Source organism: Peromyscus eremicus, chromosome 5 (assembly GCF_949786415.1).
Source record: "Peromyscus eremicus chromosome 5, PerEre_H2_v1, whole genome shotgun sequence".
Classification (NCBI taxonomy): domain Eukaryota; kingdom Metazoa; phylum Chordata; class Mammalia; order Rodentia; family Cricetidae; genus Peromyscus; species Peromyscus eremicus.
This window is the reverse complement of record NC_081420.1, coordinates 84165600-84178525: the sequence shown is the minus strand read 5'-3', so window position 1 is coordinate 84178525 and position 12926 is coordinate 84165600. Positions and strand designations below refer to the sequence as shown.

The following is a 12926-nucleotide window of genomic DNA, read 5'->3' as shown; positions in this document are numbered from 1 at the left end:
CACTTCTATTTACTATTTTTATTTTAGCCCTTGATCCTAACATTACTATTTAAATCTGTGAATTGTTACCTTCATGTTCTAAAATGTAATTATTTGTTCTCTGTTTTTCTTTTTTAGTCAAAGACGACTCAAATCATACCATAGGAGTGGAATTTGGCTCAAAAATAATAAATGTTGGTGGTAAATATGTAAAGTTACAGATATGGGACACAGCCGGACAGGAGCGATTCAGGTAGCTCTCTTAATTCACTAAGAATACTTGAACTTGGACTCAAACTATTTAGCTAGATTCCCTCACTGCATGTGGTCTCAAACCAACATGTACACTGATTTCAAAAGCTCCAGCTCAGCCTGGAAGTTCTCACTGCTCAGAGCACTGACTGGACCCCAAATACCAAAACCAACTAGCAAGAGACAGCACTAGATAACTAGAACCTCTGAGGTGGCGCTGAGCATCCCTGTAGCTTTCGTGATGTCTGTCCTTTGGTGTTTTGAGGCAGGGTCTAGCTGAGCAGTCTGGGTAGACCTCAGGCCCATGACCTTTTTGTGTCATGCTCCTGAGTGTCAGGATGACGGGTGTGTAGCACCATCATAGCTGTAGTATGCTTTAGATTAAAATCAAGGCACTGCAACAGGACCAATGGCTTTTTCCACATTACACTTCTGTGAGGAATTTTCCACATTACACTTCCATGAGGAATTTTTTTTTTTTTTTTGGTTTTTCGAGACAGGGTTTCTCTGTGTAGCTTTGCGCCTTTCCTGGAACTCGCTTTGGAGACCAGGCTGGCCTCGAACTCAGAGATCCACCTGGCTCTGCCTCCATGAGGAGTTTTTAAACACCTGTGGTGGGTTTTTATTCCTTTACACTAACTGCTGTTCAGCCACTATGAATCCTGCAGGACACTCTTGCACAACTGACCCCAGGTTCCTGCTAATCAGGTTGTGTGGTTAGCATCTTGTAACAGTGAATGCAAGACAGTGTGTGAACATTTTAGTCATGCTTTCTGCACAGTCCATCAAGTCAGAGAGTCACCCCCACAGCAGACTTTTCACTTTTTAACTAAAATTGGGGCTATAGTATGGTGGTACCTATAGTCCTACTTTGGAGGATGAAGCAGGAGGATCATTTAAGTCCAGGGGATCAAGGCCAGTCTGAGCCATACAGTGTGAGACCATAGGAGGTGTCAAAGCAAATGTTACTTTGCTAGTATAAAAAAAAAATCTGGGTTGGGGATTTAGCTCAGTGGTAGAGCGCTTGCCTAGCAAGCCCAAGGCCCTGGGTTCGGTCCTCGGCTCCGGGGACACACACACACACACACACACACACACAACAACAACAACAACAACAAAACTACCAAGATGGCTCAGTGGGTAAAGCTAGGCAGGCCTGACGATCTGAATTCCATCCCCAGAACCTCCTATGTAAAGGTGGAAGAAGTCACTTCACAAAGTTGTTGTCTGACTTCTACATACATGCCCCACCCCAACGTTGTACACACAATAATAAAGTTTTTTTAAAAAGCTAGCAAAGAGAAATTGGCATTACAGAAAAGAAACAGATCATTGAGAATGTGAAGTGGACAAAAGGCTAGTCCTCATAGAGTAAGCAGTAAAGAAGGATGTTCCGTGGGGCAGAGTAAATGTGGGCCGACAGCAGGAATCTAGGCTGCTCCCATCCTGGGCTTTTCTGGGGAAGGAGGGAGAGAATGGCACAGGACACCCGCAGGTGGCAGACAGAGATGGGAAGGTTTCCCAGAGCTTGGTGCCCACATAGAGCTAAGGACATTTGGGCCACATGCAGATGCCAGACCTCCTGTGCCTAAGGAGCTGCTCAGCAGAGCTGCCCCTCTTTGAAGAGAGCGCCCCTTGTCCTGGCTCTGTGTTGTGGTTCACAAGGAAACATGGTTTTTAATGGGGAGAAGTAAAGGTCTCGATTGTTAGAAGCCTGTCATTCCTTCAGGTCTGTGACCAGAAGCTACTACAGAGGTGCAGCAGGGGCACTCCTTGTCTACGACATCACCAGGTAAAGTCAACTCCCCACCACAGAGGCCACCTGGTTTCTGCGTCCCTGTGTTGGTGAGATGTGTGATTCACTTTGGTCTAAGAGGGAGCATGGCTGGGCCCAGCAAACCTCTGGGCCCTCTCCTGGGGATTCATAGAGGTCTTTTGTGTTTGTTTGTGAGCTTTTGAGTCTGAAACAAGCCTTCTGCCTCACTGTTCTTCTTCACACCATGTGGGACACATTCCAAGGTCTGCAGGGCTCTGTGAATTCTCAGAAGTGAACCAAGAGGCTGAAGATGTAGACTCAGATCACCTGGGTTCAGATCCCAGCTGCAGCCAGTGACTTTGTGATCTCTGCAGGCCCTGACCTCCCTGTTCTGGTCTTGGTTTCCTCATCTATAAGATGAGGGTAACATTCTCGGACCCTCAGAAAGCCATGGGGGAGGGGTTTAAATCAACTAATGAAATACTTGTTGCAGTTGCTCGCTGAGTGTAACAGCTTAGTTCCACTCCTGAGTTGCTCTGGCCACATTTCAACTCCTCCATGCCACATGTGGCTGGTGACCACAGGGTTGGCCAATGCAGGTTGCAGCACATTCCTGTCCTTGAGGACATCTCATCAATGCACTGGTCTCAGAGTTTGCAGCATCACCCTTGAAACACGTGATCCAGAGGGTTCTACTAAGGGGCCCTTCCTGGGAGGAACCTGACCCAAGAGAGAACAGCACAAGGTTGTCTTTCTCTTCTGAGAGGAGGATAACATTCCTGACTCCACCCTCCTCATTCCCCAGTGCCAGGAGAGGCTCAACCTACCAGAGTGTGATATCACTTGTGCCAGTCCTTAAATGTGGAAGCTAACCTGCAGGTCTGAGTTGGTCCTGGGTGGACAGAGCCAGGGAGTCCTGCATGTCCCTGAGCCCCAGCTCCTAGTGGCAGGAGGTCCTTGCAAAGTCATTGTGGTGGATTCCTGTGGGTCAAGGTGCTCACAAATCTACAGGTAACAGTGATTAGTGTTGCAAACCAGGCACATACCTTGTACATGCTCAGGGCTTAGGTGTATTTGTGAAGTGAATGAAAAGTCCCCTTTCCCTTTGAACCCAGAGTGTCTGACTCATGGATTTTGTTGTAACAAAAGCTAAACATAGCCCATGGGTCTGATGCATCACCAGGCATTGAGGTTCCCAAGTCACTTCTGAGGTGCGGTTGCCCTTGCTGAAATGTTGTGCATGGTGAGGATGACTGGAAAGAGTTGCTAGTTTTATAAAATACATGTATTATTTCCACAATCTTATGTTACACAGCCGAGAAACCTACAATGCGCTTACTAATTGGTTAACAGATGCCAGAATGCTGGCGAGTCAGAACATTGTCATCATCCTCTGTGGGAACAAGAAGGACCTGGATGCTGACCGTGAAGTCACCTTCCTTGAAGCCTCCAGGTTCGCACAAGAGAATGGCAAGTGACTGTTTCCTCTTACAGCTTCTCACAGGGTGGGTCTGGGCACAGTGACATTTATTTGGGGTTAAAACATCTGGTGGAGTCAAGATTAAGTTATCTTAGGAAATTGTGAAATCTCCACTGTCAACTGACTAGTTCAGCCTAGCTCAGTATGTCTTTCTGCTGACAAAGGCCGGTGCGTGGAGGAAAGCAAGGTGTTTACCTTCTGTAAGGACTTTTAGGTCTCTGGGATATCAGCCGTCTTTGGGTGGCAGAGTTTTGTGTATCTTGAAACATAGTTGGCAGTCATCTCACATAGAAAGGAAGCAGAGGAAACACTCAGCTAGCTGGCTTCATTTTCTTACATTAAGTCATTTGTTTAAAGCTAACAGATCTCTTGTTTGTTTAATTGTTTTTGAGACAGACTCTGTCCTGGAGCTCGCTATATAGACCAGGCTAGGTAACAGATTCATTAATGTTAAAACTCCATTTCAAAATCAGCCACTGTGTATAGAGATAACAGCATTATAAACACATAGAGCCAGCTGAGACTAGTATATCCTTATGTCCACATTTGGTTGGACTCAAGGACAGAAAACCGTTTTCCCAGCCTGATGGGTTCCTACTAGGAAATAAGCATGAGCCAGACATGGTGTTGGCCTGTAGTCCTTGCATTTAGGAGGGAGAGGCAGAAGGATTACTGAAAGCTTGAGGCAAGCCAGGACGATACAGTGAAACTCTGTTCCAAAAGGGTGGTGGGAAGAAAAAAAGGAAGTTAGTGCAGTGCAGACTGCGTACATGGGATGATGGTTTAGAGCAGTGGTTCCCAACCTTCCTAATGCTGGGACCCTTTAATACAGTTCTTCATGATGTGGGGACACCCACCATAAAATAAAATTGTTTTTGTTGCTACTTCACAACTGTAATTTTGCTACTGCTATGAATCGTAATCGTAATTGTCTTAGGCGACCCCTGTGAAAGGGTCGTTCCACCCTCAAGGTGTCACGACCCACAGATCGAGAACTGCTGTTCTAGAGCTATTTAGAAAGCAGGAGCTGTTTAGTGTGGCAAATCCTCCACTAGTACGGACCAGAGGCCAACAGCTGTGGTGCAGCTAATCGCACAGAGCAGGCTTTCCACTGGAATCAGACCCTGCTCTGGGAATAAAGGAGCATGAATTCAAGTGGGGCTTCAGGGATAGAGAGTTGGCTCAGTGGTTAAGAGCCCTTGTTCTTGCAAAGGACTCAGGTTCAACTCCCAGCTCAACCCCTTCTTTGGCACCAAGTACACATGTGGTGCACAGACATACATGCAGACCACTCACTCACACACACAAATGATAAGTAGTCAAGTGAGACTTCCACCCAACCTCCCCAGTTAAAACTATCAATGATTAGATAACAAAATCAGTAAAAATATCTAGGATATCCAAATGCACACATTTTCAAATTGAATGCAAATTAAAACCCCTGGAAGGGGATGGCTTTTCTTGGACAGCAGGGCTGTATCTGGCTTGGACGGACATGGGTCCTGCTTGTGTGTGATGCAATGCTGTGATTTATCAGCTCCGTGTCTGCATTCATGGTGACTCGCAGATCACTTGGAGAAGAAAATTGGGGCTCTAAGTCACAATAGCCAGTATGCTTACTTCACCCTGTCAGTTCAGGGGAACTGATAGTGCTCATTCTTCAGTGGACTCCCCATCACTTAAAGTATCAACATCCCCGGATGTGATGGTACCTGTGATCCCAGCACTTGGGAGACAGAAGAGGTAAGAAGACCAAGATCAGCCTCAGCTACGTGAAACCTTATCTCAAAAAACCAGACAAGAAGAAGAATATATATTTATGTTTATAGGAATAGAGGAGTTAGGTACTGGATTGAGTTTTGCCTGTCACTATATGAGAATGCTGAGCAATCTGTTAGCAGTCGAAAGTCACTGTCACTGGGCCAGCAAGATGGCTCGGTGTAAGGCACTTGCCTCTACGCCTGAGGACCAAGTTCCATCCCAGTGACCCACGTGGTGGAAGGAGAGAACTAACTCCTACAAAGTGTTCTCTGACCACCACACGTGCCCCATAGCACACACTCTTCCAAAATGAATGAGTAACGATAAAACATTTAAAGATCACTAGCTTCTAATTGTGCGTCCGTCTTCTTTGGTATCATTTTTAGAGCTGATGTTCCTGGAAACGAGTGCCCTGACTGGTGAGAATGTTGAAGAGGCTTTCATGCAGTGTGCAAGGAAGATACTTAACAAAATTGAATCAGGTAACATTCTTCCCTGGCCTCATTTGTGGGTTTTGCCCTGTAGCTCAACAGTGCCCCTTGCCGGCTGTTATGAGCAAGGCTGTAGTAAGGCGCCCTAAATAGCATGCCAGTCATACTCAGGCTCACATATGTATTCTTGGTCCTCAGGTGAGCTGGACCCAGAGAGAATGGGCTCTGGCATCCAGTATGGAGACGCTGCCCTGAGACAGCTACGGTCACCACGGCGTACACAGGCCGCAAGTGCACAGGAGTGTGGCTGCTAGGCACAGCAGCCACACAGGTAGGTTCTAGAGGCCCTGCATGCTGGACAGAAAAGAGGGTACGGAACAGCAATGGGAGGGTTGGGGAGAGCAGGGGAGGAGATCCACAGGGATAGTCAGAGGTCTGCCCAGCAGCACTGACCCTGCAGGAACTCCTCCCAACCATTCAGAAGCAAAGGCAGAGCACACAGAGCTCAGTGGTACCTGCTGTGGTAGTTCCTTCTCCTTAAACCATGGAGTAGACTTGGCCTAACTGAGGCCTCCACAGGAGCATCTCTAGAACCAGCAAGCTCTCCATTAAACTTTTTTTTTCCCCCTGTGTATCCCTGGCTGTTCTGGTACTTGCTCTGTAGACCAGGCTATCCTAAAACTCAGAGATCGGCCTGCCTCTGCCTCCCGAGCGCTGGGATGTATGCCACCACTGCCTGTCTACTATACTTTTGAAAGCTCTCTCCCCCATTTACCACAGTGGACTTTTTGTCAGGGAAGTTGAAGCAGGAGCTCACCGTATAGCCCAGGTGGGCCTACCACCTTATGGCAATCCTCCTGCTCAGCCTCCCAAATACTGGGGTTCCAAGTGTATGCTAGCCTGCTCAGCTCACGGTGGCACTAGCAGTGTAAGCCAGTGTTAATGAAGTTGCCCAGGGTCAGAGCTGTTAGCAAGCCATAGGAAAGCAGGGCAGTGGTGGTGTACGCTTGTAATCCCAGCACTTGGTAGTCAGAGCTAGGTAAATCTCTGTGTGTTCAGGGGTACAGCCATTATTGGATACACATGCCTTTAATCTCAATACCAATCATGGAAAACCTGGAGGCCTATACAGACAGGCCGTGATGAGGCGGTCATGTGGTTGGGTTTACAACCAATGAGAAGGCAGAACAGAAATTCTATATAAGGACTTTAACACAGAAAGTAGCTCTGGTTCAGAGAGGTAGGACCACCGCAGGAGGAAGGGTAAGGTTTTAGCTCTTAGCTCTGACCTCTTGGCTTTCTTCTTTGCATTGGTTCTGTGTTTCTTATTTAATAAGAAGGTTGGTTACATCTACAGGTGACACTATCCTATTGGGCTCTGAGCTGTTTTGCATGCACAACCACACAAGCATCTAATCCCACTTCACATTTCTCAGGTTCAGTGGTGGTTTCTGGAGCACAGCTGCTGGAGCCTGAAGGGGCGGAAGGTTTTACTACCATCTGTTCCACTCTGCACGGAAGTAGATCTTTGTGGGGGAAGCAACAGTGCACACCGGCGGACAGGACTCAGCAGCCATACTGCAAACTAACTCAGCGGACAATACCTTTAGAGGCCACATGTATGCAGAGATCCCTGCCCCACATCTGCCCCTCCTGTTCTGTTAAATCATGCTTGTGCTGCACACAGCCCAGCCCGTTCCTCCAGCAGAGCCAATGTGACATGATAGAATCCTGCACTCAATGAAGCTTTTTTTTTTTTCCTTTTCCAACTCACAGGAAATGCAGTTTGTGAATGTGAGCGTGCTCCTCTCATTGTGTTGGTTACACACGTGACTCGGTATCAAAGGACTCTGGCGCCACCAGCCAGGGCATTTCTTATTTAATCCCTCTTACCCTTTTTACACTGTGTCTCTGTGATCCACACCTGAAATGCTAAACCCACAGGACTCACTAACATCCGGAAATAAAGCGGAACCCAGTTTCTCATGCACAGTACACTGTCCTGCTCTGTGGACTGTAAGGCTCTTAACTGAGGTCAGTACAAGAGCTGTCGTGGGCCCAGGTCAACCTGCCCATCCTGCTCGGCTTCCACATCACCCTCAACCTCCACTGTCTGTCCCCCTGCTAGAAGACCCATTGTAAGGGCATCACTGCCTCTTTTTCCACTTCTTACATTGTTTTGTAGTCCCTTTCAGCAAACTCACTACCTCTAGCAAAGGATGCTGCTCATTAAGAAATCTGGGCTCAGTAGTAAAGTGCTTCACTCAGCATGTGCAAGGCCCCGGGTTTGATCCCCAGCAAGCACCTCCCCATCATACACATTAGTATTATGCCAGGTGTGGTGGCACACATCTGTGATCCCAGTGCTCAGTAGACGGAGACAGTAGGAGGCTATCATGAGCTCGAGACCATCTTGAACTAGAGACTGGAATGAGTCCAGGGGAGAGGTGAGTCACACAAAATTTCCTTGTGGCTCTTCTTGGAAACATAAATGCCCTACTGTATACAATTATCAAACTGAGCTGGTTTTTGAGACAGGATCTTACTATGTAGCCCTGGAACTTGATATATAGACCAGGATGACCTCAAATTCAGAGATCCACCTGCCTCTGCCTTAAGAGTTCTGAGATTAAAGGCATGGACCACCACACCCGGCAAAACCTGTTTTCCTAACAAGCAATGTTTCCTGAGCACTACCTTTCTTGTGCAAATTTTAATATGACCAAACTTCATTTCTCGCCTATTTAAAGTGTTTTCCAACTTTGATACTTTCTCTTTGGCAATTTATGTGTGTGCTGTTGAATTTCCACCTGACCAGATCATCTGTCACTAATTTCTAGTTTAATTCTACCACAGTCACAAACATACAATGCATAATCTTAATTGACTGGCAAGGTCTGTTTATACAAGAGGATTGGTGTCTTGGTAATTGGTGTCCTGGAAGAGTTTGCATGACTATGGCGAAGGATTTGGAGCCTTTCACTGTTGGCGTTTGGTCATCACCAGGCTTTTCCTGGCTCATTCTCACCTGTTATCTCTAGTGCTCTCAGGAGGTGAAAGGTTCCAGCTCTTACTCTGAATTTATCAGTCCCATCAGATTTCCTATTTGTAGTTGACTCATACAGCTCTGGGCCTGTCCACACAGCCCTTGCCACCGGATGTCTTCACTTACCTGTTTCACTCTGGGTGTGATGCTCAGACATCCTGCACAGTCATGTGGGTCCCAGGAATTCTCAGCATCTTCACAGCATGCTGACATGGAAACACCAAGAAGGCACTGTAAACATTGATATGTTTGGCTTCTTTTGCATTTCTTAAATGCTTTTCAGCTTCTCTGAACCTGCTTTTAGGTTAAACATTTCTAGTATTATCTCATTATAAAGTTGTCTAGCCCAGGCTGGCCCCCATACTCATGGCAATCCTGCCTCAGCCTCCCTTATGCTAGGATTATGGTTTATGGCAACATGCCAGCTCTGGGTACAGAACTCCCAGGTGACATTTTTCTTTCTCTCTAATGATCCACTTCCTCTGGCCTCCATGATCTCTATGAAGAATACACCATCATTCAAACTGTTAGTGCAACATGTGGGTTTTCTTTGAGCACTTCATGGCATCTTAGTTCTGGGCAGTTCGAGGATGGTGGGCCCAGATGGGTATTTGTGAGAGACAGGGTCTCACTAATGTGGCCTCCAACTCAAATCCTCCTGCCTCTGTCTCCCCAGTGCTGGGATCAAAGGTGCTCAGTTCATTCCTTTGGGTTTATCCCACATGGTGTTCACTCAACTTCTTGACTCTTTTAGTTTTATATCTTTCATCAGATTGGGAGTTTCCAGCCATTGTCCAATCTTTTAAAGCCTTCATTGTTTATCTTTCTCATCTCCCAAGCCACGGGTCCCCATGAAACGCTGCTCTTCCTTGTCTTTCTGTTGTTCAGACTGATGATTCTTCCGTCTCCATTCAGCCATTGGGTCTATCCAGCTGTGCTCTCTCTCAGTTCTGATATTCTCACTTAGAGTTTGTGTTTTAAGATACAGTCTTACTCTGTAACCCTGATTGACCCGAAACTCCCCATGTAGCTCAGGATGGCTTCAAACTTGCAACAACTCTCCTGCCTCTGCCTCCCCAATTCTGGGATTAAGTGGTACACCAACACATTTGCCCAGTCACTTCCTTTTGTCATCCTCATTCATAGTCTAATCTTTGAGAGGGTTTGGATTGCTCATTAGAGCTACTTCAATGTTTGTATCAATATCTGCTATCTTTCCTCCTGAGCCTCCCAGTTCAGATGCTGAGGGGCATGGCCTTGTCGATACACTGTGGCTGTCATGTTTAACCTTGTGCAGAGTTGACTATGTTTGAACCCACCTTCGGTCAGTATGATCCAATTCTGCATCAATTCCTAAAGCCCTGGCTGTGCTGTCTGGACCTGTGCCACCTGTGACCCAGAGGCCCCCTGCTGCTTCAGTTTCCTTTGGCATGCTAGTTAGGCCCAGTGGGAACCCCATAAGCAGTGGCCCACCCGGCCAGTGTTGTTTCAGCACTCGGAAGTGAATGTGGTGCTCAGGCTTAGAGCCACGGTGGGAACTTTCCTGAATACAATTTTGTTACTGTTGAAGAAATCCAGAATGCTGGGTATACTGCGGGAATGAGGGCTGACAAACCCCAGCTGCCATCCTGTGGGCCATCCCCCAGCTCCCACTGCCTAAAGACCCCCACTAAAAGTCCATGAAGTTAAAAATGCCCAGAGGTGACTGACAACTGCTTCTTGTGGAGATTTTTTAAATCTTCAGGTAATTTCAATTATTTAAAAGCTCTTGTGAATAAAAGAATTCCCCCAGGTCTCCAGATTTTCATACAAGAGGTACTAAGGATCAATCACAGATGACTGCATTCCCGTGACACCTTCCATGGTGCTGACTTTGGTGCCTTAGAAAGCCTGGCTGTAGAACAGCTGGTCCTCATGTGGTCATATTTGAGATGTGCTGCAGGGATGTATCCCAAGAGCTGAACAGCCACCTCATGATATGGTGATCATGTCTGATGTAACTGTGTCTTGTACGAGTCTAAATAAAGAAAAAGAGGGAAGATATTCATGAAGACATACAAATGATGGGTGGACCAGTATATAGAGACCTTAATATGCCACTAACTCACCTCCTTGTAGAAACTAATAGCAAAAAATAGGTAAGTTACTGCCAATCTAAAGCCTACCTATTTGAAGACTGGAAATGTAACTCAACTGGCAGAGTAACCACCTAACATGCATAAAGCCCTGGGTTCTTACCTCCCCAGAATCACATTAACTAGATGTGATGATATATACCTGTAATCCCAGCAGTTGAGAGGTAGAGACAAGAAGAGCCGAACATTCAAGGTCATTCTTGGCTATTTATTTCCAAAGCCAGTCTGGGCTATATGAGACCCTGTCTTTAAAAAGAAGAAAAATAACCGGGCATGGTAGTGGATGCCCTTGGGAGGCAGAGGTAGTTGGATACATAGCGAGTTCCAGGATAATCAGGGCTACATAGAGATGCTTCAAATTCACTCAAATTCGGATGCAGGTCATGACCAGGTCATGTTTAAAGGATTGCATTTATACCAGCCACAGAGTATACAGCGAAGATCTTACCTGGGCCAGGCGACTGCAGAATTGGCCATGGCATAGCATTAGTTTATTCATAAAGCAGGCCATACAGCTATCCTGTTTTTCCTGAGCAGTGAACTTACCTGGAAAGCAAGCCTCACCTTCCACCTGTGCTGGGCCTTTCCCACTCTTCTCTGATACTACTTCTGGTGTCCTAAGTATCAGGAAGTCTCATTCCGTTTACAAAGTCTTCTGAAGACATCTTTAACTGGAAAGTTGTGCCGAATTCTCTTTGGTTGCTGCTTCATTTCTTGCCATGTGGGGGACCCCAGTGCCTCCTACATGCCAGGCAAGTGCCCTGTCACTGAGTGACAGTCCCAGCACGGTAGACATTTGCTCTTTCGGAAATGAAGCCTTCACCAACAGCCCATTTGCTGGCTCTCTTTCCTTGCAATTTAGTCCAGTTATTGTGACCCGAGCAGATACACCTTTGAATTAGCAGCCAACCTTCAATGAAACTCAGCTACAAAGATGTTGTAATAGGAACTGCCAGGAACATGGGCTGCTGCCCTGTGAGCAGGTAAGACCACCCACAATGCCTTCAATGAACTCGAAAATGTATAAACATGTTAGAGATTCCAAGGGGGTAGAACAGATGAGCAGACACATAACCAACGCCCAGTATTCAGATATCTGCTAAACATACCGTTTAAGAATACATTTCTATTTCTTCTCATTCTCATCACTCCAGCAGAGCTGGGCATTCTTACTTCAATATTCTATCATTTAATTTTAAGGTAAAGTAGTACCAAAAAAAAAATCAAAACACTTATGGAAAAAATTTTTAATTAAGACCTTAAAATCAAAAATTTTAAAAAGACTTGTGTATCATTTATTTTAAATATGATTATATTCCCAAACATTTTCAAACATTTCCCGCATGGAAGCTAATTTTAAATTATCTCACTGTCTTGCAACTTGTCCTATATTAGCTCCTATGATAGGAAAAAGCTGATCTGATCAATTTGTTAAAAATTTCATAGGCTCAAAAGGTAATCATCATCTTTTGAAAATGAGGAAAATTGAAGCCTAAACATTAGGGACGCAGGTGTGGGAGTCACAGCTAATCCATACTGACATATTTGTGGTGTATGAACATTAAATATTCTCCAAAGTCCTGATCATTTGTGCTCTGTGTAAAAAGAAGGTGGCAAAGACACCAACGTGGCCTTTCAGCACACCTCAGCCTGGACTTCTGCACACACGCAGAAGGATACAAGCGTCTCCTACACAAGTCTGAAGGCCAGGGTGGGGGTCCAGTGTCCTCCCCACCTGTCTTTCTGAGATTGTCAGGTGCAACTTAATAATGGAGGGCTGAGTGGAGAACACAGGCCTTCAAGGCACAGCTTTACAAAGAGTAATTCTCAACAAACTGGGCCACTGTCCCAATCACCCTGATTATGTGACATTTGGGGACTATGTGGTTAACAGAGTCTCTAGCAAGGTTGTACTTGGACAACATGTAGAACTTACTCTTTAATTAACTATACACCTCAGTGGGAGGGCTCTGTACATAAGGGACTATACAAAACTAGGCAAATATTTTTAAAGTTTTTTAAAACACTCATGATTCTTCAGTATGCATTTTCAAAGCCTCATGGTTTTAAGATGACATTATGTGAC

At 45.9% G+C, this 12926-nt stretch overlaps 1 protein-coding gene across 1 annotated transcript in view; it reads left to right on the top strand.

Annotated features, from left to right (window-relative positions):
* The window catches only part of Rab4a (RAB4A, member RAS oncogene family), a 30041-nt gene extending 21616 nt beyond the window's left edge, over positions 1-8425 (top strand). The window contains exons 3-8 of the mRNA XM_059263842.1: positions 118-232; positions 1961-2023; positions 3303-3457; positions 5615-5710; positions 5858-5990; positions 7096-8425. Of these exons, the coding sequence (XP_059119825.1) occupies positions 118-232; positions 1961-2023; positions 3303-3457; positions 5615-5710; positions 5858-5973 (545 nt within the window). The 3' untranslated portion in view covers positions 5974-5990; positions 7096-8425. The remainder of the gene's footprint in view (positions 1-117; positions 233-1960; positions 2024-3302; positions 3458-5614; positions 5711-5857; positions 5991-7095) is intronic.
* Positions 8426-12926: the final 4501 nt, after the last annotated feature.